Source organism: Tachyglossus aculeatus, chromosome 7 (genome assembly GCF_015852505.1).
Source record: "Tachyglossus aculeatus isolate mTacAcu1 chromosome 7, mTacAcu1.pri, whole genome shotgun sequence".
Classification (NCBI taxonomy): Eukaryota; Metazoa; Chordata; class Mammalia; order Monotremata; family Tachyglossidae; genus Tachyglossus; species Tachyglossus aculeatus.
In genome coordinates this window covers 52,317,440-52,341,476 of record NC_052072.1, presented here as the reverse complement: position 1 = coordinate 52,341,476, position 24,037 = coordinate 52,317,440, and the positions used below count along the sequence as shown (strand labels likewise).

Here is a 24,037-nt window from a genome sequence, read left to right as displayed (position 1 = left end):
AGTGAGATCTGTGTATGACTGAAAAATCCAAACCACTTAAACCTCAAACACTAAGAAAAAAATCATTTTCTGAGAGGATCACTGAAGAACTTGTCGAGGGGAAAATCAGGAAGCAAATATTTCCCTTTAAACTACGCCTTTGCTTGTGCTTAATACTCTAGGTGACAGAGACATTTCAGAAAACTCCCCAAAATGTCACCTTAAGTATCAATGGAAGGAGCAAAAATCATGAAAAGACTGTCAAAATCCCACCTTAATAGCTGTTCTCCTACTTAGATTTATTTTAAAAAGCTCCCCTTACTTCTATTGCTTCTGCTCCAAAAGCCCTCAGCTGACTTTAATGAGGTGTTATGTGAACAGGTCTAGAAAGAGTGAAACTCCCAGAAAAAGTGTGAATTTTAGACAAATGAATCTGAAGCTTAACAACCTCACTGCAATAATCAGTATGTCTTTTCTAAAAATGTGCATTTAAACCTGTGTCCAGATATATGTAAAATAAAATAAAATCACTCATGCAGATGGCATAACAATTTCACATTTCAATAAAAACAATACTGCATTTTCAATGTCATCATTTTTCAGTATGTAAGATAGAATAATATTTTATTTAATATTTTCTGTATTGGAAAGCCCTTTGGTTTAAATATGGGCATGGATTTTAAAACCAGCTTTAAAAGAAATGGCAGGTTAACCCTTTTCCGGCCCTGCTGTCAAAGGTGGCCACTGTCGTGGATATTTTACCAAGTGATTTTAGAAATATCTTTGTTCCCAGTCTCTGGAGAAATGTGATCTGAGATTTGGATATGAGCTGCTCAAAAAAGTATTTTGCTGCCCTAGTCACCCCTGAGACCTATGTCGACCTCCCCTCAAAGACAGAAGCTTCAGTTCTCACTTTTCATTTTGAGCAGAGGGGAATATTGACGGGTCAAGGTGAGCTGTAGATGGTGGAGAGGAGAGGGACTGGCAGCTGTGGTGGGTGAAATCCCAACAATATGGGCAGAGGTTAGTCTCGGCCCAGCCCATCCCGTCCCTGTCTGAGTCGGATATCTGGGATTCAGGCTGTTGAGAGGGCTGGCCCTGCTACTACCTAACACAAGTGGAGCTGGCTGAAGTGGGATTGCTCTTGCATCATCTCTTCCCTGTTAGCTCCATACTGTTCCCCTGCCTCTAGACTGTAAGCTCAATGTGGACAGGGAGTGTGACTGTTTATTGGTGTATTGTACTCTCCTAAGGACTTAGTATAGTGCTCTGCAAAAAATAAATGCTTAATAAATACAATCGAATGAATGAATGTCTCTTAAGAAGGGTGTGGGCAAGAGACCGGTGGATAGCAACCTTACCTCGAAGCTTCAGTACTCCTCCAAAAGGCCTTCCCTTAGTCCCCCTTTCCCCTTCTCCCACTTCCTCTGCATCGCTTTGACTTGCTCCCTTTATTCATTCCCCCTGTCCCAGCCCTACAACATTTATGTACATATCTGAATTTATTTATATTAATATCTGTCTCCCCCTCTAGTTTGTAAGCCCCTTGTGGGCAAGAATTTGTCTGCTTATTGTTATAATTTACTCTCCCAAGTGCTTAGTACAGTGCTCTGCACACAGTAAGTGCTCCATAAATGTAACTGAATAAATGAGTGAAAAATGCTTTCATTTCTAAAGCCCCAGTTCTGGCAATGAAATTGCTCCTCTTTCCTGCTGGATTTGAGTCTGGTTCCTGGCTTGGCCCTGGATCCTAAAGAAGGTGAGGGCAAGCCTGATGGGGAATGCCAAAAGCAAGAGTCCCCAGAGCCTCAAATTCTGGTCTTGAAGGCCAATATGGATCAGCTAGAAGGTGATGGGCAGCTCTGGAGCAACAGTAGGAAAGAGCCAGGATCCTTAAGGACGAGAGTATTTCTACGGCCAAACAGGATAAGATTTGGGTAGCCCCTGATGGCTCTAGAGAATATCAGACAATGAGTTGCTCGTGACATTGCATACATTAGACCAGGCAAGCAGAGTTCTGGAATGACATTATATGTGCCATTTTGTGACAGTTCACAGTTTTCCTGAATCTGGAGCATTTCCCAGTCTCAAAACCCCTGATCTTCCCTTTCCTACAGAACTATGGCATTCCCTTTCTGGGTTGGTATGAAATCCGGTGCCACTTCCAGGCTACAGAAACTGGGGGCAGGAACAGAGGAGGAGAGAGACAGAGCACTGAAAATTAAAATATCAAGGGAAAAGGCAGCTGTTGCCATATGCAATTCCAGAGATAAAGATAAAGAGAGAGAGAGAGAGAGAGAGAGAGAGAGAGAGAGAGAGAGAGAGACTCAATGCTTGCTGAACTATCCAATATAAAGCCCGTCAGTTGTCGAACTTAGCCAGGTGAAATCCATTCTTAACTGTGCCCAGGGCCAGAGAGGACCTATGGCAAGAAGCAAGGAACTGGAGAGAGGCAGGGCCCAGCACTTAGTACCGTGCTATGAACACAGTAAGCACTCAGTAAATACAATTGATTGACTGACTGACAACGGTTTACCAGGAGAGGAGCAAGACAGAAGTGGAGCCACAGTCTTCTTGGCTGCTTCCCATTCCAAGACACTTGAGGTAGAATGTGTACCCTGCCCCCACAGCTGTCAGTTAACTACATCACCCCCACAGACCTAATTTCAGGAGGCAATCACTATCCCTCTCACCTCCAGGCCCACTGGATTAGAGAGGGCTGAGGGAGACCACTTCACCCCAAAACCCAACGGGGACCTAAAAAGCACCAGTCATGAAGGGAGACAGGGCCAAAAAAAAGCCCACCATCTAGAGAATTTAAGTGGTGGGGCAGTCTTATCTCCAGGTCTGGGATGCAGATACAAAAGCCCTCTGGACACCGTCACTCTCGTTTCTACCAAACTTTCATTTTGAGCTAGATTAAAAGCTTTTTGAGGAGAGAGATGGCGTCTACCAAACTCATTGCTCTGTAATCTCCCAAGTGCTTAGTAAAGTTCTCTACCCTCAGTCAGCATCACAGATCAATAGATTAATTGAGTACTGGGGAAAAAGGTGGGAGGAAAAAGAGCAACAGAGTTAGAGAGATAGACAAATCCAGAGAGAGAGAGAGGAGAGACACTTGTGCAAAACATACCCAGTGGCCCAGAAGGGGTACATTACAGAAGCCCCAACATTAACCTCTGAGCTGTAGCTAAAACTTCCAGTTTAGCCCCACAGCCTGGCTTGCCTTTAGCAATAAGCAGGGCATTAAAAGGCCATGGAAGTCATCCTATGCTCTCTCCTCCTGCCAGCCAGCTCCAAGCAGTGAGGAGAGACGTGAGTGAAGGGTTAACCCAAAACAAAGTTGATGCCCGGGTGTGGCTAGAAAATATAATTTTGACTTCTCCCCTTTGGAGCAACTAAGTATTCCTCTCCCCTTCCCTTCCTCTCCCCCAGCCTGCCAGTTTTCCCCTGCCTTCTTTGAGAAGTGGGTTCACTAGAAATGATCACATCGCTATTGGGAATAGCCCTAATTTTCTCACACAAAGCCCCGTGCTTTGCACTTTAAAGTGTCTCATCTGACAGTGCTGGTGGGAGCTAGATTGGGGTGGGGAAGGGATGAGAGAAGGGAAGAGGAAAAGACTGGCAAACGGGCTTCTACTTCGAGGTGCAATCCCCAGATTTCAGTGAAGTGTAATCCAAAACTGTGAAAGTTTTAGCAGGGGGGATGAAAAAAAAGAAAAAAAAACATCCTCCCACTTGCCTAAGCATCCAATCACAGCAGCGCTCTGCACCTCCCTCACTTCTGACAACTATTTAGCAACTGAGCCCAGCTAGAGTTTCCAAAAAGTTAGAATAACTTCCTCTCTTTAAGACCTCAACTTTTGCACAACCCGTCCTTGAAATAAGAGAAACTTGGAAAACGTTTGGTCAGCAGAACTTCTGTTTTTCCAAAGGATCTGTCTCAGGAATTTAAAATACATTTAGACACACACACACACACACACACACACACACACACACACACACACACGGGAGGGAGAGAGAGAGAGAGAGAGAGAGAGGGAGGAGAGAGAGAGGAAGAGAGAAAGTTTGTCTTAAGTTTCTTCCCCTCCCTCCTTGCAGGAAGAATGGAGGAAAGTTCCAGTTCTCCTGTCTCTCCTGTGGATAGCTTGGGAACCAGCGAAGAGGAGCTCGAGAGACAGCCAAAAAGATTTGGCAGGAAAAGAAGATACAGTAAGAAATCCAGTGAAGATGGCAGCCCCAATCCTGGAAAACGGGGTAAGAAGGCCAGTCCCAGCTCCCAGTCTTATGAAGAACTTCAAAGCCAGAGGATCCTGGCCAATGTCAGGGAGAGGCAGAGGACGCAATCTCTCAATGAAGCATTCGCAGCCCTGAGGAAAATCATCCCCACACTACCCTCGGACAAACTCAGTAAAATTCAGACCCTCAAGCTTGCAGCCAGGTATATAGACTTCCTCTACCAGGTTCTCCAGAGCGACGAAATGGACAATAAGATGACGAGTTGCAGCTATGTAGCCCATGAGAGACTCAGTTATGCCTTTTCTGTGTGGAGGATGGAAGGAGCATGGTCCATGTCGGCATCCCACTAGCCCAGCACCCGATTTCTGGAAGAGTGCAGCTGCCAAAGAGGTAGGCACCCATTTGTTTTTATCTCTCACTCCCCTTAACCTTCCCCCCATCTTTCTTCCATCCAGTATCCTTAGGGAACTGAGGGAGAAAGTGTTCTCTGCAAGGGATTGAAGGGGTCAGATCTACCACAGCAGTTGATGATGGGTGGATTAAGCTCAGGGCACCCAGGCATTTTGGGTGGAGAGAGAATGGCAGGGCTCTAGGCATGAAACATCTCTACAGAGAGGCATGTTTCCAACCAGTTTCCAAGAAAGCTGGCAGGGTTCGAAATTTGGGGTGTAAGTAATTAGTCTAGACACCGGAAGAAAATAGACTTCTCTCCAGAAGCAGGCTGTTTCTCTGATTCTTCAAAGTCACTGAGCTGTCTCCAGGTTCTCCGAATCTGAATGTGATAGAGAATTTGACTTCCCTCCTCTTCTTTAAAACAAAAAGGAAAGAAATTTGATGGTTAGACTCTGGGATCTGCTCCGATTGCTACTGTTATGCTGCTTGCTGCCTTGTATAGGTTTCCTAACCTGAACTATGGTGAGATTCCGCCTGGAAAAACTAGGCAAGGGACAGATCTTTAAAAAGGACAGAGGGCATTTCTTATGGAGCAAGAACTTTTTTTTTCCTTTTCTTCCTTTAAATGGGGAGATAGGGAAAAACAACTAGTAAAACATGCTGACAGGGAGATCTGGAACAGCTGCTCTTTACATCAGAGAGGGTCTGTACCCTGCAAGAATCAGCACCGACTAGGCGGCCCTCAAAGGATTCTTCTTAGTTTTGTTATTTTTTCAAAAGGGGTGTAGTTGGTGCAAGAATTGTTTCTCATGTGGGCATTTGGGATCTTCCTAAAGTCCTGTTCCTACAGCAGATGGGCTGTTTGTGTATGGCTGAGATTCTGTTGGGTCAGTGCCCTGTTCCCCACCCACTTACAAATAAAGATAACGCAAACATTTGTCATGCTGGTAGTGAGTTAGTCCCTCATCCTCCTGAAGTCCATTAACATTAAAGCCAGAATCAGACTCCTAGGGCTTATCCTGCTTTCAAAACACATTTTCTGACTTTATTCGGAGAATTGAATTCTCACTACCTCCCATTTCCCTTGACTGTAAACCATATTCATCTCCTTATCTTCCCTTTAGTGTGTGTGTGTGTGTTTGTGTGTGTGTGTGTGTGTGTGTGTGTGTGTGTGTGTGTGTGTGTGTGTGTGAGCCCTCATATATGTTGGTGTGGAGTATCTGGAAAGTGGGATGGGGGTGGGGTGAGGAGGAACAGAGTGAAGGGTAGATATGCTGATCTAAACAAGAGGAAAGCTTTAAATCAGATCAAAGTCACTACCTTACGGAACTTATTTAACATCTCCTATAAACCCTGAATATTTGAACACAGTTTCAAAGCTCTTAGGGTTTCCCACCCTCATGCTATTCGGGAAAGTCAGACAAGAAAGATCCACAGTTTGGAAACAGGTTTATTGGAAAATGATGGTATTTGGTTGAGATGTGTCCTCGGCATCTTACGGTAGGTGGGAAGGGAGGAAGGAAGGGGAAACACTACCATTTCAAGGTTTCCCTCATACACACTTTGGGTAAAAGGGGCCTCAGGGTGTCCTTTACCCACTAGTACTGGCCAGAATACTTCAAAAGGTCCTTCAGACAAGATTTAACTGTGAAGATACAAATGGCTTATTGTCATCTTCAAAAGGAGTCTCATGATTGAAATGCATACAAGAACGTGACTCAGAACAGGTTAATAGAAAGTCTAGAGAAGTTTGTTTTATTTTTTGTTTTTTTTTAATGGGATATTCTTGCTCCATGTGGTTTAAAAGCTTTTTGGGTACCTTCAAAATGCCTTCGTGACTGTCCGTTCCTTTAGTCAAAAACAAAAGAAATGGAATTATCCTAATTTCTCCAAGGTAAAAGAAGCTGTCACCCCCAAATATGTATCTCTCCTTCTGGCTAATTTGGCTCTTTAAAAATGACAATCTGTAGCTGAAGGGCCCCTAACAGACATTAATTCACCTAGGCATTCTGGAGATTTTGGCTTCTCCTGAAAATCTCTCTGAACAAAGCAATTCTTTCAAAGCAATAAACAGTGACTTCATAAAATTATCATTCCCCATTAAGATAATGATTCAATTAGAAAAAAGGAAGTCGAACTAAATATTTAAACCAAAAATAATCTCCTCGTGGGAATCTCCTCCTGTCTTTGTCAAACAGATGTAAAATGTCCCAAACACATATTTCTCTGGGAATGAAAGTTTAGATTGGCTGAGTACTAAAACACTACAATGGAATAATACATTAATTCTGTTTTTTGTTTCCTAAATTATGAGCTGCCACTAGTTGATTTTCTTTATATATTAGCTTGTGAAAATTCTTCCTAATACAGCAAGCTGTCCAATACATCAGAAGCAAGATGAATCAGGCAAGGCATCTTCTCTTTTTTCTTTAACACACATGCTGTTTCAGAATGTCATCAGAATTATAATTAAAGTTGTCCAGGCAAGAAAACTTTTGAAAGTGAATACTAATAGATATTTCCTTAACATAAGAACTTGGGAGAAAAGATTAGGATTTCATTTGAAAAATGATGGCATTTCAGAGTAAACAAAGACCAGAAACAAAATGCATTTTAGGAAACATACACGCATTTAGCTTATTGGCCAAAGTGTTTCTAGCTGGCTATATTAATAGAGTATATTTTCACACGCCCTTCTAACAAATGTGGTCTATTACCTTCCATTTCTTATTTCATATGTACTGTTTTCTATTTTGTATTCAGCCCTTAAAGCAAATTCTTAAAGCTATTTTCATGCCTTGAAACATAGCATAATTGTACCTTTGAAAATGGCCATAAATGACCATTAAAACCCTGATTAAAACCTACAGTTCTTTTCATCATCAAATTGCTTTTAAGCTCAGAAAGAATGTAGTATGCTATGAGTTTGGTTTTCAATATTAACCCAGATTTCTATGTCCTTATGCATCTGCAAAAGCTTTGTTCCATTCTAAAACATTAACCAAACTGCTTTTTGGTTTGCAGAACAACACAGGAAATGGCTAAACAAATTTGGTACTAATGCTTTACCCAGGCTTTCTTCTTTGGCTAGGATTTTAGAGCAGAAATGGTGGACAAGAAATAACTTTGAATGGTGACTGGAAACTACTTATATTAAAAAACCGCAGTGTTGTAGTAGCAGTAGTAATGGTAGTAGTAATAGTAGGAGTAGCATTGTTAATAGAAAATCAAAGACTTAAGGTCAGGGATGATGCCACCTGAATTTGAAGAACAACAGTGGAGTGATTAGTATTGGTCCAAGGGTAAGAGGTTTTCCAGTGCTGTTCCATGTAATTAAAATGAATGTCTGTACACTACGCAAATCGAGCGGTGTTCGATGAGGTAGTAAACCCAACTAAAGGACATTTTCTGAGAACCTTTGGACCTTTTAGTAGGAAATGTACCATGACCACCCTCTCTCCGAGCCACACCTACAAACCCCTGGATCAAGAAAATTAAAACCTTGAAGGACAGCGTCTCTATTGCTGTATTAAAATGCCAGACCATTTTGGAAAATTTTTTTCCATTCTGTGTTTTAGTATGAACCATGGAAAGAGAGTAAGTCAAGCTTTAATTGAGTGAGGAATGAGAGAAAGAAAGGAATCAAACCTTTTAAAGCAAAAGTGAAGCAGTAATTTGGTTATAAACTCAAACCAGGAAGGTCTGGTTTGGGGCACAACCTTTTTCATTTGAGCTACTGACACTAATAAACCTGAAAAGTCATATTTTTTACTCCAGAGCTGTTAACTCTCATCATTTAGCCTTACACAAATGAGACAGATGCTAGTGTTATTACCAGTGAACCAAATTCCTCTGGTGGGTGTCTTTTCCTTTCAAAGTTTCTTCATTGCTTCTTAAATTTGATCATCTTAGAAAAAGTTTCTTTAGTTACTTCATTCTGGCATTCCTTCTTCATGGCAAATTGTTATATAATAAACTCTTTTATTGGTGTGGCATGCTCCTACTAATCACTTTCTTAATGCATTGTTAATTTAAAACTAAATATTGTATGTACCCATTGTTTCAAAGATAATTTGGAGGCAGGGCTTTTGTCTGTTTTTTTCAAGATTTGAGCTTCACACTAATTCATTGTCACTGGTGTATTTGAAAGTCCTGTAAGCACATTTTAAAATGTCGGTTTATGTTTGTGTCTTTGCCTGGGAAATGATAAATCTGCTGTAAAATATGTACCAAATGCAACACTTTCATATGGGGAAGGGACAAACACCGAAGTCGCCAACTTGTACTTCTCAAGCGCTTAGTACAGTGCTCTGCACACAGTAAGCGCTCAATAAATATGATTGAATAAATGAACGGATGAATGAATGAAGTGAGAATTTAATCGACAAAATCAAATGTGCCCCTGGAAACAATACTGAGTTATAGGATACATAAGTAGAAATAAAGGCAAAATGTGTTTTTACACAAACAAGATGCTTCATTCCAAATCCATACCATTTCTACTGATGTACCTCTGCAAAATAATGCCTCTTTTTTTTAATCAGTTGCATATGACTTGTGGCAATTTTAATACACCCTTGTATGGTAACATTTGAAAAACACCTATAGCAAGCTACTCCCTCCACTGCCCGCCAGCTCAGGAAATATTTCCCAGATGGAAGCTCACCTGAAAAGCTGACATTATATTTGATCTTGGGGTAAATGTCAGTGTATTTCAATTCCCATAAAAAATGTGCACACAACAGTACAGCTTACATGGCTTCATTATTAGGTGGATAAATCAATCTTCAAACTGCAAGAATATTGATTGTTCAATATTTGAGGAAAAGAAAACAAGAAAGGATAAATCGGATCATACAATTTAAAAACTGGATTGTAATAATTTTGTGCAGTTGATATATATGTGTATATATCAATTGGGTGACTGTGTAAAATTATGCAAACACTTAGAAACTTAATTTAGGAATTAAACTTTGAAATCAATTTAGTAGAATTAATATATGTCTAAGTGGTTATGAAGATAGGATACACAGATACTAATAACTCATTTCTCATAACTGATGAAAATTGGGAACTGATGCCTGATGGGATTTTCTCCAGTTGGTTACTTAGTTATATCATCAGGAGAAATAATGGATTGGAAAAGGCTGTGTGGAGGTTCATCCCAGTGGACAGTGGATTAGTCAGTAACAATCCATTTTTCACCCCAAGAGGAGGTTTTGATGTGCTTCACATTTTTTCATCATTCTGTTCTGAAAAGCGGTCCCTAGTTTTCCAAAGTGAACATGGCTCTTTAACATTTTGAATATAATAGAGCCGCACTCAGGAACAACAAGCTGGATCTTTGAAACCAAGGCTGTAGCTACAGGATTGGACCTTCTGTCCCTCTGGGAAATCATTTTCCCTTCAGGCCATGGTCACTAGGTAGCTGGAGCATACAAAACCCAGCTGGAGCTCACTGATCCAACCATAAATCACCATTGAGGTGGCCACACAGAGCTAGTGTCTCCTTCTCACAGATTCAGCGAGTTCATGTGTATTTTGCAGCGGTACTTTCTCTTCATCTGTCCAGTTCTTTGCTCTATCCTCCTCTTCCCCTGTTGTTAATATGAGTCTTATCTTTAAATTTTGGATTGGCTAACATCCTTTGCATTTCTTCCAAAAATACCCTCTTTTTAATCTAAGGAAGTAGAGTAAGGTCTTTGAAATGCTTTCTGTCCCCATCTCTAATGGCAGCTATTCAAAACCAAAGACTAACTACTGACTGTTCAGTCAAAAAAATAGATGCAGTTGGTATCTTCTCGTACATTCAATTCTAATTCCTGTTTCAACACTGTAGGGTTCATGTTAAAAATATGTAAAGCCTTGGTGTGTGTGAGTGTGAAAGTATTTTGATTGCAGTGTTTCAAATGAAACAGTGATTTGCACTCATATAAAGGACTTTGGGAACATAAATCAGAAGTAGTCATGTTGACCAACCCTCGGCTTCCCATTTTCTGTTTTACATGGCAAACTCATTGCAGGAGTTTTTATGTAGAGTATGGGAACCCTAGGCCAGAGAATATTTCCCCCACTGGGTAGTTTGCAAAAATTGGTAGGAGAAAGGAAGTCAGAAACGTGTCTCACTGAAATACGCCTCCCATAGAAAGAAATCGTTTGCAGAAAGGTTTGCTGCACACTGGGCACAGTTAATAGCTTTTCATTGCCCTCGGACTGAAATTCTGTCCCTGCATTTCTGTCGGAGAGCTTGTATGTGTGTGTGGCTCCCACTGAGGTTAAGGAGATTTTTGCCCACTTTGGAGGGAGGCGGGAGGACATCTTGTAAAATAAACAAACTCCCTAAAAGAAAACATCGGCCGGCAGTTTACAGTCTATAATTCTACCACCACAGTAGGTTTCTTTGTGTGTTCTGCTTTGATTTTAAATCTGTAAGTCAAAATGCAGGCAGGCATGCGTATTTTTTTTCCATCAAGAGATCAATTTCCTTCAGGTTGACAAGTTATTTTAAGACATTCACTAAGTAGGTTTGGTGCACAGGATTTGCCAAAGTGATTAGATGTCAAATGTGAGAAGTCCCACTTGTCACTCTAGTAGCCCAGCACTTGTAGTGGGGAAATGCCCATCACCCAATCTTCTTCCTGTTTTCAGGCTTTAAAATCAATGTAGAAAGACAAGGGAGAGACATCTACTTGGTCAATTTGATTTGTATTCATTGGGTTAATGGCAATGAGCTTTACTTTCTAGCTTTAATTGAACATTTAGGATAGTCCTGTATTGGTAATAAACCCCAGGGAAGGCCTTATCAGTTTCTTTTATAGCCGTCCTTTGTATGCAAAAAGGACTCTGCTGACAGTGAAATTTGCCTATTTAAGTTTGAATGAAATTCACCTATAAGTTTGTGTGCTACTTGAGAAGGCCACATTTTGAGTGAACAAAGGTTGTTCCTTGCTGTATTGTTATGATTAGTATTCCGGCATCTGGCTGTTTTCTCTCTTGCCGTCTTGTCCCATTTTTTTGAGAAGCTTTGACTCGAAAAGGGCCTCTCCTCTGCAATTGAACCCCAATTTTTAGCTGGAATGAGCATTTTCTGGGACTTTGTTTTAATCTATCAGTCACTCATATTTATTGAGCCCTTACTGTGTGCAAAGCACTGTACTCAGCACTTGGGGCAATACAGTAAAGTGGAGTTGGTAGAAATGTTCCCTGCCAGTAAGGAGGAGTGAGTCCTTAAAATGTTTCCTCTGTCCTCCTTGCTTTACATTTTCCAAATTCAGCTACATCACAGGAGCTGTTTGGGTACTCTCTGTTGCTCATTCTTCTCACATGTCCCACCTAGCATAGCTGTGCTATGGTGAGCATAGTTTTAATACTTGCAGACCAACTTTGTTCTAGAATTTCACTGTCCTCAATTTTGCCTTACAGTTTGATATTGAGTATGGCCCACAAATGATTCTGGTGGAACTGCTTAGGTAGCCAAATGTGGTGCCTCCTTTAGCTCTCTCACAGTCAAAGAGAAAGTTAGACAACATTTTAGCTCCGTAAACCTTAAGTTTTATCTGGAGTTGTACACCTACACTGCCGTCATCCACCAATTGCCAGTTCCCTAAAGGACGTTCTGGCCTTCTGTTTCCAACTGCCTTGTCTATCTTTGAACTGTTGGTCAGTTTCCTGCTTGGGTAACATAATTCTGTGACAGTTTTTAGCTCTATGTTGTAAATATAAATTTTTGTTCACGTGTATAATCAAGGTATTTTTTAAGTGCTTACTATGCGCCAGATTCTGTACTACGCACTAGAGTAGCTACAAGATAATCCAGTTGGACCCAGTCACTGTTCCACATAGGGCTCACAGTCTTAATCCCCAATTTACAGATGAAGTAACTGAGGCACAGAGAAGTTAAGTGACTTACCCAAGATCATACAGCAGACAAGTGGAGAAGCAGCATGGCTCAGTGGAAAGGGCACGGGCTTTGGAGTCAGAGGTTGTGGGTTCAAATCCCGGCTCCGCCAACTGTCAGCTGTAAAATAGGGATTAAAACTGTGAGCCCCCAGTGGGACAACCTGATCACCTTATAACCTCCCCAGCGCTTAGAACAGTGTTTTACACATAGTAAGTGCTTAACAAATACCATTATTATTATTAAGTGGCAGAGCCATGATTAGAACCCAGGTCCTCTTACTCCCAGGACCATGCTCTTTCCACTAGGCCATGCTGTTTCCCTGGTGCAGGCTGATACATCGGCTTGGTTTTCTTTAGACATCGTCAACCCATAATGCCTGACTGATTCAGTGAAGCGGTTTACAATCAGGTTTTCTTGGGTGTGGGCCTCTAGGGCACTGTCATCTGTATACAGTTATTCTTGAATGACTATTTCCAGGACTTCGAATGATGTACAAAGTCTGTTTTCTTAAGAGATGCCAGGGCTGTGGATGAAAAACAGAATGAAAGGAGGGAGGAGAAAAAGGGGCAGGAGAAAAGCCATAAGGAAAGGACCCATAGAAAATGAAAGAGAGAGATCTGGCACCGCTTAGTTTTGATCAGTTTGTACTGATATTCGGTAAGATATTTCCTTGAAATGAAAATAAACCACCAGTATATGGTTCGGTCCAGATCATAATTTTCAAGTGGTTTTATAAGCTTTTCTCCTTCACCATATCTGTAAATTGTGCTAATTCCCATTTTCCAGTGAAGATTAATTGCTTACCAAAATTTCACTCGTGAAATCTCACAACCCCTGCATCATCCCTTCCCACTCCTCCTTACGCCCTCTCTGATTTTGCTGTCTAGGGACATTTAATTGATTAAAATTTCACCAATTTATTAATATTTTTTCTCCACCTGAGATCATAATTTACCATAAATAATAATAATAATAATGATAGCATTTGTTAAGCACTTACTGTGTGCAAAGCACTGTTCTAAGCACTGGGGAGGCTCCAAGGTGGTCACATTGTCCCATGGAGGGCTCACAGTCTTCATCCCCACTTTAAAGATGAGGGAACTGAGGCTCAGAGAAATGAAGTGACTTGCCCAAAGTCACACAGCTGGCAATTGGCAGAGCTGGGATTTGAACCCCTGACCTCAGACTCCAAAGCCCGTGCTCTTTCCACTGAGCCATGCTGCTTCTCTATGTAGTCATGATGTTCCAAACCAATTGTGATATCATCACACACTGGGTTCTTTGGCTCCAGAAGAGCCAAAATTAAGAATAAGATGAATACAAATCTTATTTTTATGTCATTGTTAATATAATAAAAATAGGAAGCATAATAGGAACTGATGTATTAGCAGATATTTTCCCCTATGCAGAATGTTCAAATTTTCATTTAATACTTAAACTATAGAACCTTGAAAAACTATCTTTCATTATTACAGAATGACATCTTGCCTGTATTAACACCAAATTAGGATTATCTGGTGTCTTTGTACTTGTGTTCCTCTCCCCAACATTAGGTTATAAATTTCTTCCAATGAATTCATAATAATAGTAATAATTATGGTATTTGTTAAGTGCTTACCATGGGACAAGTACTATCCTGTAAATACAAGATAATCAGGTCAGACATACAGACACAGTCCCCCTCTCATATGGGGCTCACAGTCTAAGTAGAAGGGAGAACAGGTATTTTATCCCCATTTTGTAGATGAGGAAACAGGCACAGATCAGTGAAGTGACTTGCCCAAGTGGCAAAGCAGGGATAAGAATCCAGGTCCTTTCAATCCCAGGCCTGTGGTCTTTCTACTAGGCCGACCTGCTTCCCAAATGGCATTTCAAAATGGTTCTTAACTTCCCTGACAAATAAATTGTTCTGCAAAATGACTGATCAATTAGAATTGTGAAAAATTCTTAATTTTTCAATTCATCTTAATTAAATCAATCACTTCCATTTGTTTCTTTTTTTAAAATCCAGGAACTTTAGTCTTCCCCCCTCATCCTAGAGAGTGGTGATGGGCTCCCTTTCCCCCCAAGAAGTGGGTAAAAATATTGCAGCTACGGAAATACAATTTGGCTGGCTGCTGATAAGCAGGGAAACAGTTAAAATTTTCATCAGCTCATCCAACATGCTCTACAAAGACTTGTCCTTCATATACTGCTTGCATATGTGTTTTATATATGCTTTTGCCACATCCTGAATGATCTATACACTGTGGCATCTGAAAGTACTGATTTTGATTTTAAACACTTTGATCATTTCTTGTGTAACCTATTTCCTAAATCTTAAGCAGTTTTTTTAATCAAGTAATCATTAATATTTATACTCACCTCTTTACTTCTATTTCATCCCTAAATTAGGTTTTTATAAAGTAGTATAGGTTTAAGGGTTAATTTTCAATTTACTAAGTTTTGTTCTTTTGAAAATAAAATGTCCTTTCAAGAATACTTTTTTTCATTTTTTAATTGGCATTCATTAAAATGCTTATCAAGTTGGACACAGTCCCTGTCCCACATGAGGCTCAAAGTCTTAATCCACATTTTACAGTTGCGGTAACTGAGGCACAGAAGAGTTAAGAGATTTGTCTAAAGTCTCACAGCAGAAAAGTGGCAGAACTGGGATTAGAACCCAGATCCTTCTAACTTCGAGGCCCACGCTCTATCCACCAGGCCATGCCGTTTCATGACTTTGACCACTATGTGCACTGCTGATTGTGAATTAGAATTGTAGTTCATCACGATTCCCACCAGCTAGATGAGAACAAGAGAACAACGGCACCAAATTTAACCAAGGTCAAGATTTTCAGAAGCAACTGCCTCCTACAAAGTTACTTAAATAATATCAAAAATGAAGCAAAGTATTTCTAGAAAAATATAGAGAGAATATACCGAGACTCCAAGATTCCTTTCCTCCTCCCTTAATTTAAAAGCTAAAGGTACAATCACATAACTACATTTCGCTGAAGAAATCTCCAACTCATTTTAAGAAGCAACTGAGCCCTAGAAAATTTGTAAATGCTCACCCTCAAAATATGTACAGAAAATGTAACTTGGTTCTTCTGCACTGAGAGGAATCAATAAATGTTACTTATCTGTTTCTTTATATTTATATATGAACAGAGGAATTCCTGAGAGCAGTGACCTAAAATTCACTTCTTAAGAGGCAACAAACTTCAAAATGAGTGGACCAGCTTCATAAAATCAAAGCACAACAGCACTTCCCTGAAAATCTCTCCAACACTATTCTCAAAACTCATTTTGATAAAATCAAATAGACGTTTTATACGGAACCAAGCCCATGCTCCTTGACAATAACCATAAACCCAAAAGACTAAAAACTGTTTAACAATTCATCATCATCATCATCAATCATATTTATTGAGCGCTTACTGTGTGCAGAGCACTGTACTAAGCGCTTGGGAAGTACAAGTTGGCAACATATAGAGACAGTCCCTACCCAACAGTGGGCTCACAGTCTAAAGGTGTGGAGAAAATGAATGATTACTATGTTCATAAGCTCTGCATCAATGAATTGTATTGATTGTATTTAATTGTATTTAATGACCTAATTATGCACACTTTAGCCATAAATACTTGCTTGTTATTTTTGAATAGTAATTTAATTGTTGAGGAGCTAAGTATTTAGTGCTAACTTTTCAGGTAGATACAAGATAATCTGATTGGATACAGTCCCTGTCCCACTTGGGGCTCACAATCTGATACTAATTTATAGTTGAAAAATCCATTTCATCCCCTTTCTACAAATTCTAAAATCAATTTGCAAGTTGAAAAACCTTTACAGATTTGACATCTCTTAATGGCACTGACAAGAGCATTTCTCAATCCATGCTAGATTTGGATTTGCTGTAAATAAGGTTTGTCACAATTCAATATGGAAGGGCTGCAAAAGTTAAATAGAACTGATAAGAAAAAGGTGCTTTTACCAGGAGCATTCATCCTTATGTTTGTTTCCTTGATGATCTGGAAGTTTATCTGGTGGATCGATACCACTTGGAATTGTCAAAGGACAGTTTGCCTACCTGCCTGCTCTCTAGGTATGTCACCAAGGTTACCTAAAACTTTCATTCATTCAGTCGTATTTATTGAGCACTTACTGTGGGTAGAGCATGTACTAAGTGCTTGGGAGAGTACAATATAACAATAAACAGACACATTCCCTGCCCCAAACAAGCTTACAGTCTAGAGGGGGAGTAGTAGCTGTAATAGTAGTAGTAGCAGTACCCCTCTGTCTAGACTGTAAACTTGTTGTGGGCAGGGAATGTGTCTATTTATTGTTGTACTATACTCTCCCAAGCGCATAGAACAGTGCTCTGCACACAGCAATCACTCAATAAGTATGATTGAATGAGTGAAAAGTATTTATTAAGCACTTACTAGGTTTAGTGCACTGTGCTAAGTACTGGGAAAGAATATTCAGTTGGGAATTAGACAAGGTATCGGTTCCTTTGATGACTCAAATTTAAAAGGTGCTTGTGGGAAAGGGAATTGTAGCTTGTTAGCGAGACCCCCATATTAATGACAGGTTTCTTATGGCAGGATTGGAGTTTGCAGTCTTTCTGTCCACAACAATATTCCCACTTATCTTGGGCAATTAGGACAAATCTTTCAGGTGAAAAATCCATTTTATTTTCCAAAATGCCACTACTTACTGCCACTATAGCCATTGTCACCCATTTCTGACATCATTTTCTCTTCAGACTCATTGTTAAAGACCAAAATGATTTCATAATCTCTACTCAAATTCTCTCTACCCCCTCCATCTCTCCATTGCTGTATAAACTCTGTTCTTGAGGGGGAGGCAGAGTGGGACAAGCACAAGATGGGTGTTCAATAAATAGTCAAGAAAGAGGCAGAATAGAAAACCCTGAAATTAGGGAAAAGTAAGATGAGGTAAAAGGTTTTTCATGCATACTACCCCTACTTCCACCAGTCAGATCAGAACCTCTCCCTCCCGCTCCTCCAAATCCCTGCCATCCTCCAAAACTGGCCTTAGAACCAAAGTCAAGAGATCTTACCTCTTGATTGTCTCATCTCTCAGCATCATAAGTGTTTCAGAAGTGAAAAGTTATTTGACTCTTTGAAGAAAGAAGTAGCACTCACTGGCAGCATGCTGGATGCTGGATGCCATGCAGTTTTTGCAAATCTACACCATTGAATGGTGCAATTTTTTGCATACCATCAGTCAACGTTGCCAGAAAAGGAAACTTCATCAAAAGATGAGGGGAGAAATGGGGCCAACAAGAACTTTGGGATTGGAGGTATGAAGAGAAATCCAGCCCAGGAGAACTTGGGGAAGGAATTGGAATTATTTTTATTATATTTGTTAAGCACTTAACGATTCACTCATTAACTCAATCATATTTAATGAGTGCGTACTAAGCGCTTGGGAGAGTACAATATAACAATAAACAGACACATTCCCTACCCGTTAAGTGCTTACTATGTGCCAGGCACTGTTCTAAGCACTCGGGTAGATACAAGATAATGATAACAATAATAATAATAATAATGGTATTTGTAAGTTCTTAGTATGTGCCAGGCACTCTACTAAATTCTGTGGTGGATACAAGGAAATTGGATTGGACACAGTCCATCTCCCACGTGGGGATCACAGTCTCAATCCCCATTTTACAGAGGAGGTAATTGAGGCTCGGAGAAGTGAAGTGGCTTGCCCAAGGTCACACAGCAGACAAATGGTGGAGTCGGGATTAGAACCCATGACCTTCTGACTCCCAGAACCACGTGCTATCCACTACATAACGTTGCTTTTATAACCAAGGTGGATGTAGTTCCTGTCCCTCATAGGCTCACAGTCTTAATCTCCATTTTACAGATGTGACAACTGAAGTATGGAGAAGTGACTTGCCCGAAGTCACACAGCAGACAAGTGGCGGAGCTGGGATTAGAACCCAGGTCCTTCTGACTCCCAGGGCTGTATTTTATCCACTAGGCTATGCTGCTTCTCTTTCTAGATATTTTGCCATCCCCAGAACCTCAGGTCTAGATCCTCACTGCTCTGCCTGCTGGCTGACCCTCAGCTAAGTGATGGGTTCCCATCTGTCCTCACTGAACCTAGGGGGGCAGCTGGAGGTGGTCAGAGCTGGGTGTTAGTGTGTCAATCACTGTTCTAAGGACTGGGGTAGATACAATTAATCAGGTTGGGCACAGTTCCTGTTCCACATGAGGATCACAGATTAAGTAGGAGGGAGAACAGGTATTGAATCACCATTTTACGCTTGAGGAAACTGAAGCACAGAAAAGTTAAGTGACTTGCCCAGGGTCACACAGGAAGCAATTGGTAAATCTAGGACTTGAAACACAAGTCCTCTGATTCCCAGGCCCATGGTCTTTCCACTAGACCTCACTGGTTCTCATGAAGTGGGATGGGGAAAGTCCCATCTATCAATCGATCAGTGGTATTTATTGAGCACTTACTGTGTGCAGAGCACCATACTAAGCACTTGGGAAGGTACAATATGACAGAGTTGGTAGACATGTTCCCAACTTGACTCTGAATCTTGACTCTGATGGTCTTTCCCAGTTTCCTTGCCACAGAGCTGTGTGAGGAGAGACTCAGCCAAAGGGCATTCCTACAATTGCTTTCCCCAGCTTGGTGTCACCATCCCTTTTGCACCTTCTCACCTACACCTCCACTAAGATTCTCCAGGTGGTGTTCTTCCCTGCCCCCAGATGTGGTGGTTAAGAAACTCTTGATGCGGGTAGAATAATTTGAGAACCAACAAGCACATTCATGACATTAATAGAACAGATTTTCCTCATTGTTGGTAAGTGAACTGACTCCAAGAAAGGAAGATACTGAATCTGATGGAAATGCTAGAAAATGTACAGTATATTTGAACCACTTTGAATAAAGTAAACCAAGCAGCAGTCTGTGTTCCACTTGCTTGTATCTAATGTGTTTCATGGCTTATGATAGATGTTTCTGCCCTTAGATTTTCAGACTTCGCCCATTTTGAGAAAGGCTTTCAAAGAAGGTAGAAAAATAATTCAATACTATATTTGAGCACTTATTCTGTGGTGAGCACGGAATATCAAGTATCAGATTTATTCTTTCACATGCCTTCATTAGCTCTCAAACATTTGACCAAAATTACCTGAAAATAATTTCATTTCTTAATATGTCACGTTCCACTCCATTTTTTTAGTTGTTTGTTCGTAACTTCTTAGAACATTCTCCCAAGTGTTAGTAGTCTGAAATTTCTCGATTAAAATTGAGCCCTCATTTCAATTCAAGCTTAAATTATTTCTGTAAAATAGATAATATTGAAGAAGAATTCCCATTTCAACTGCTTAAGAAAATATTTTCCAATATGTTCTCTAACTTTGTGGCTACTTCATAACATGTGCTTGTAATTTTCTATACCCTCAAAGCTTCTAAAAGGAAGGACATCTTATTCAAAAAGTATTTCCTTGATGGATCATGAAGTTTCCTTGGTCTATTTCAGGCCATATGCTTCAGCTACTTTTCTGAAGTTTGCTATTTCTGCTCTGTTGCCTATCTGGGATCAGATAATCCTACAGCTCCGTGGTACCGGAGTGAAGGTAGGCTTCCTGTTCGAGGCTCAAAAAGCTTAAGGCATCTTGCTTTCTGTCTCCTAAACAGAGCTACCCCCTTACATCACTGCTTTCCATTTTAAAGTCATTGTCTGTCATATTTACATGCCAGAGTTCTTTTAGGGTGTCAGGCTCTCCTGCACACACACCAAAGGACTCTAGCTAATTAGCACCCATCCTATCTCTGTTTACCCCTTCACTGTCAATGGGAGTTGTTGGGATAGGGGCACTAGGAAAAGCAGCAGAGAGAGCCTGGAGAGAGTTGGAAATGATAAGTTGAGTGTCTCCCTGGTTGAATTGGGCAAATGAGGGAGAAAACGTGAGAGAGAAGCTATGTGATCTAATGGATAGAGCACAGGCCTGGATGTCAAAAGGACCTGGGTTCTAGTCCCAGCTCTGCCACTTGTCTACTATACGACCTTGGGCAAGTCACTCAACTTCTCTGTGCCTCAGTTAGCTCATCTGAAAAATGGGGATGAAGGACTGTGAGGCCTATGTGGGACATGGACTGTGTCCAACCTGATTACCTTGCATGTACTCCAGTTCTTCGAACAGTGCATGGCATATAGTAAGCGCATAACAAATACCATTAAAAAAAGTGACAGAACAGAACTCCCCATTGGTAGGTCTCTCTCTGTACCTCTCCTCTCCATTCACCTTTTCCACCACTGCTCCTATGGCTCCTATCTTGCCAACCACTGTGGCATCTTCTGTGACTCTTCTGTCACCTGAAAGTTCTTTGAGTGATGCTGCAAGCACTGGAGCTCAAACTTCTGGAGGTGAACATTAATGAGTTTGTGCTTAATGTAGCTCTGAGGTGTTAATATAAGTTGTACTTATGCCTCATATTACAGATAGAGGAAACTAAAGACATGAGAGCCAATAAGTCAGTTGGTGTGAATTATCACCTGCTTTGGGTGCAAAGAGCTTGTAGTTGTGTAGTTTAAGCCAAGGTCTTCTAATGAGACTCCCAGTGGAGGGGAGGGGAGAACCAGGTCTCTTGACTTCCAATATGCAAGTCACACTTTCAGATTCTAATGCCTCCATTCTTACTGTTTCCAAATACAGTAAATCCATACATTTATCCATCAATCAATAGTATTTATTGAGCACTTACTGTGTGCAGAACACTGTGCTAAGCACTTGGGAGAGCACACTACAGTAGATTTGGTAGATGTGACCCCAGCCCTTAAGGAAATCTATGAAGAGCAACTGTGGAATTGAGGGTCAGGATATCAAGGGTGGGGAACCAAATTAATTGTAAGGCACTCCTCTCTTGTTTGCTCTTGCTTGGCTTCCTTTCTGCTGACAATTGTCCATCTAAGGGGGCAGTCTAGGTGGTGAGTTGGCTTCTCTAACCATGAGGACCACTTTCTAGCAAGTCACCCTTACTGTAACCCATCTGTGACAAGCCACACTCTGAGTCCAAGAATTGGGGATCAAATTGCAGATGGTGTCCATCTCTATCTTTGGGTAATTCAACATCTTTCAGTTTTGAGTTAACCATTTGTAAAAGCAAAAATCAACTTTACTCAGGACATAAAAAGCCTTCATTCATATATAAAGTCCTTGGAAAGACTTGAATAAAAGGAGCTTGGTAACTTTTTGATATTGTATATCTTACCTGCAGCTGCTGATGGAACACCTGTTAAACAGCATTCTGCTAATGCTTTGCAATATAGAAACACTTAATTCAATTGCATTTCTGGCATGCAGAAGCAGTTAGCCTAAAACCCATATTTTTTTAAGATTAGTTCACCTTTTGCATATGGTTTCATTAGCTACCTGCATCAGCAATGAGTTCTGGAACAACCCACCTGAGGGTCCCTGCCTTCAAGGGCTGAAATGTAATAAATAAGCTTTTAAATATAATCAGTTTGTTCAATCTCCGTGTGACCTTGGTCAAAATCTATCCAGGGTATTTAATGGGATAGGTAGCCAATACATATTTATCTATACCAGTAATCTGGAATATTCTAATAATAATGATAATTGTGTTTATTAAGTAAATGCTCAATAACTACAGTTGGTTGATTATTATGAGACAAACCCTATACTAAGCACAGGAATCGATGCAATATAAGCAGAACAGCCTAAGTGTCCATTCTACAAGGGGCTATACCACCCTTTTTTAGCATCAGGGAAGAATGAGGATAATAGCTAAGTATTGTCTTCAAGCTATGTTGGGGACTTCCAGGGGAGGGGCTTCAGAAGGCAATGCCACTGAATTAAATTTCTACTGGGCAGTACAGGGCACTAAGAGGAGCCCTTGGGAGTGTGAGACCAGAGGCTGGTGTCTTTCTCCCCTGTTTCCACACCTTTTCTTTCTTCATTTTTACCTGCTTCGTCTCCAGTTGTTTTCCCTCAGAATCCTTGAATCCTAGAACTGGAGGCAGGTGAATGCCTACATTATTCAGGACAGATGGTTTTCTAATAAGAACCACAGCAGCTGAGATTTCATAAACTCCCTCATTAGATTACCTTAAGGATCTATCACCTGGACAGTAAAGACAGTTTTCTATGTTCTAACTCAACTCTCTCTCTCTTCCTGCAAATCAAATTCATTTCCTCTTTGGTTGTCTGTGACCATGGGGTCAGGCATCTTCTCACCAAAGCCCTTCATTTATTAGAAGACTTCATTAAATCAATCCCTAGCCTTCTCTTCTTTAGACTTCAATTACCTTGCTTTCTCTATCTGTTCTATGAATGATTATGATTCATCACTCATCTCTTGACTTTCTTTAATTTTTTGCCTGCCTTTCCAGCATGCAGTGGACAAAATTTGACCCAATAAAGTACTCTTTCAACTCATTCACCCATCCTCTACTTCCTCCCACCTCCATCTACTATCCTACCCAATCTCTGGCTCTTTTTGAACTACCTAAGATCTCCAGTTCTGTTGTCAGTCAATCGGTGGTATTTACTGAGTGCTTATTCTATTTGGAGTACTGTGTTAAACAATTGGGAGAGAGTAAGATAGAACAAGTAGACATGATCCCTGGCCTCAAGGAACCTACACTCTAGTGAGGAGTTTACATTCTATCAGGGTCTTCCCATTTTAATAATTCTCTATTCTTTATAGCCCAGTGTAGAACAGGGACTGTGTCCAATCTGATTATCTTGTATCTACCCCAGTACTTAGTACAGTGCTTGGCACTTAACAAAAACACAATTATTATTATTCCTACCTTATCCATCATTTCTTACCAATGTATTTCTCTTCATCTCTACTTGAACAATCTAGTTTGCTATACGGTATCTTTTCATTGTCCAATTTGGACATGACATGATGTAAGAGTTAGGGAACAGGGGTTGTAATGACTGGGTATATGCATGTGTGCTAAGTGAGTTAATACCTATATTTGTGAGTGTGGGTGTGTACTGTGGCTGCTGAGGTTATTTATTTTTCTCTTAAGGTCGGGGGAGGGGGCCAAGAACGGGGTGGAATCCTTAAGTTGTGGTACTGGTGGGGGTTCCTCAAGCTGTACTACCGGCTAATTAATCTTTTTGCTGAGATGAATGCTTAGAGGAAGAGGAATTAAGAAGACAGATGAGAGTAGCAACAGAAACCAGGGCCCTGACTGGAAACAATCCCCTGCTTTTCTCCACCTATTTTGTTTTGTGAGTTCTAGTTCCCTCTAACACCAGTAGCAGTGGTGATGCTTGGTTCCAGCACAACTCTTCACCAGTCTTTGACTACAGCATGCCCCTAGCTGGCCTTCCTTTCTTCTGTAGTTGGTGATCCATAACTCTAGCCTCTTCCCAATATGTCTGCAATATTGGGCTGCTGCTTATGTGAGCCTGGTCCCTTCTTCAGCATGATGATATTGTGGTGGCATGGTAATAAGCCAAATTCAGCCATGTGAGCAGGCAAATGTCAGTTAGTCAATCAAT

At 40.7% G+C, this 24,037-nt stretch overlaps 1 protein-coding gene across 1 annotated transcript in view; it reads left to right on the top strand.

Moving 5' to 3' along the window:
* Window positions 1-4,039: 4,039 nt before the first annotated feature.
* The window catches only part of TWIST2 (twist family bHLH transcription factor 2), a 79,393-nt gene continuing 59,395 nt past the window's right edge, over window positions 4,040-24,037 (top strand). The window contains exon 1 of the mRNA XM_038749347.1: window positions 4,040-4,611. Within this exon, the coding sequence (XP_038605275.1) occupies window positions 4,089-4,571 (483 nt within the window). The 5' untranslated portion in view covers window positions 4,040-4,088 and the 3' untranslated portion in view covers window positions 4,572-4,611. The remainder of the gene's footprint in view (window positions 4,612-24,037) is intronic.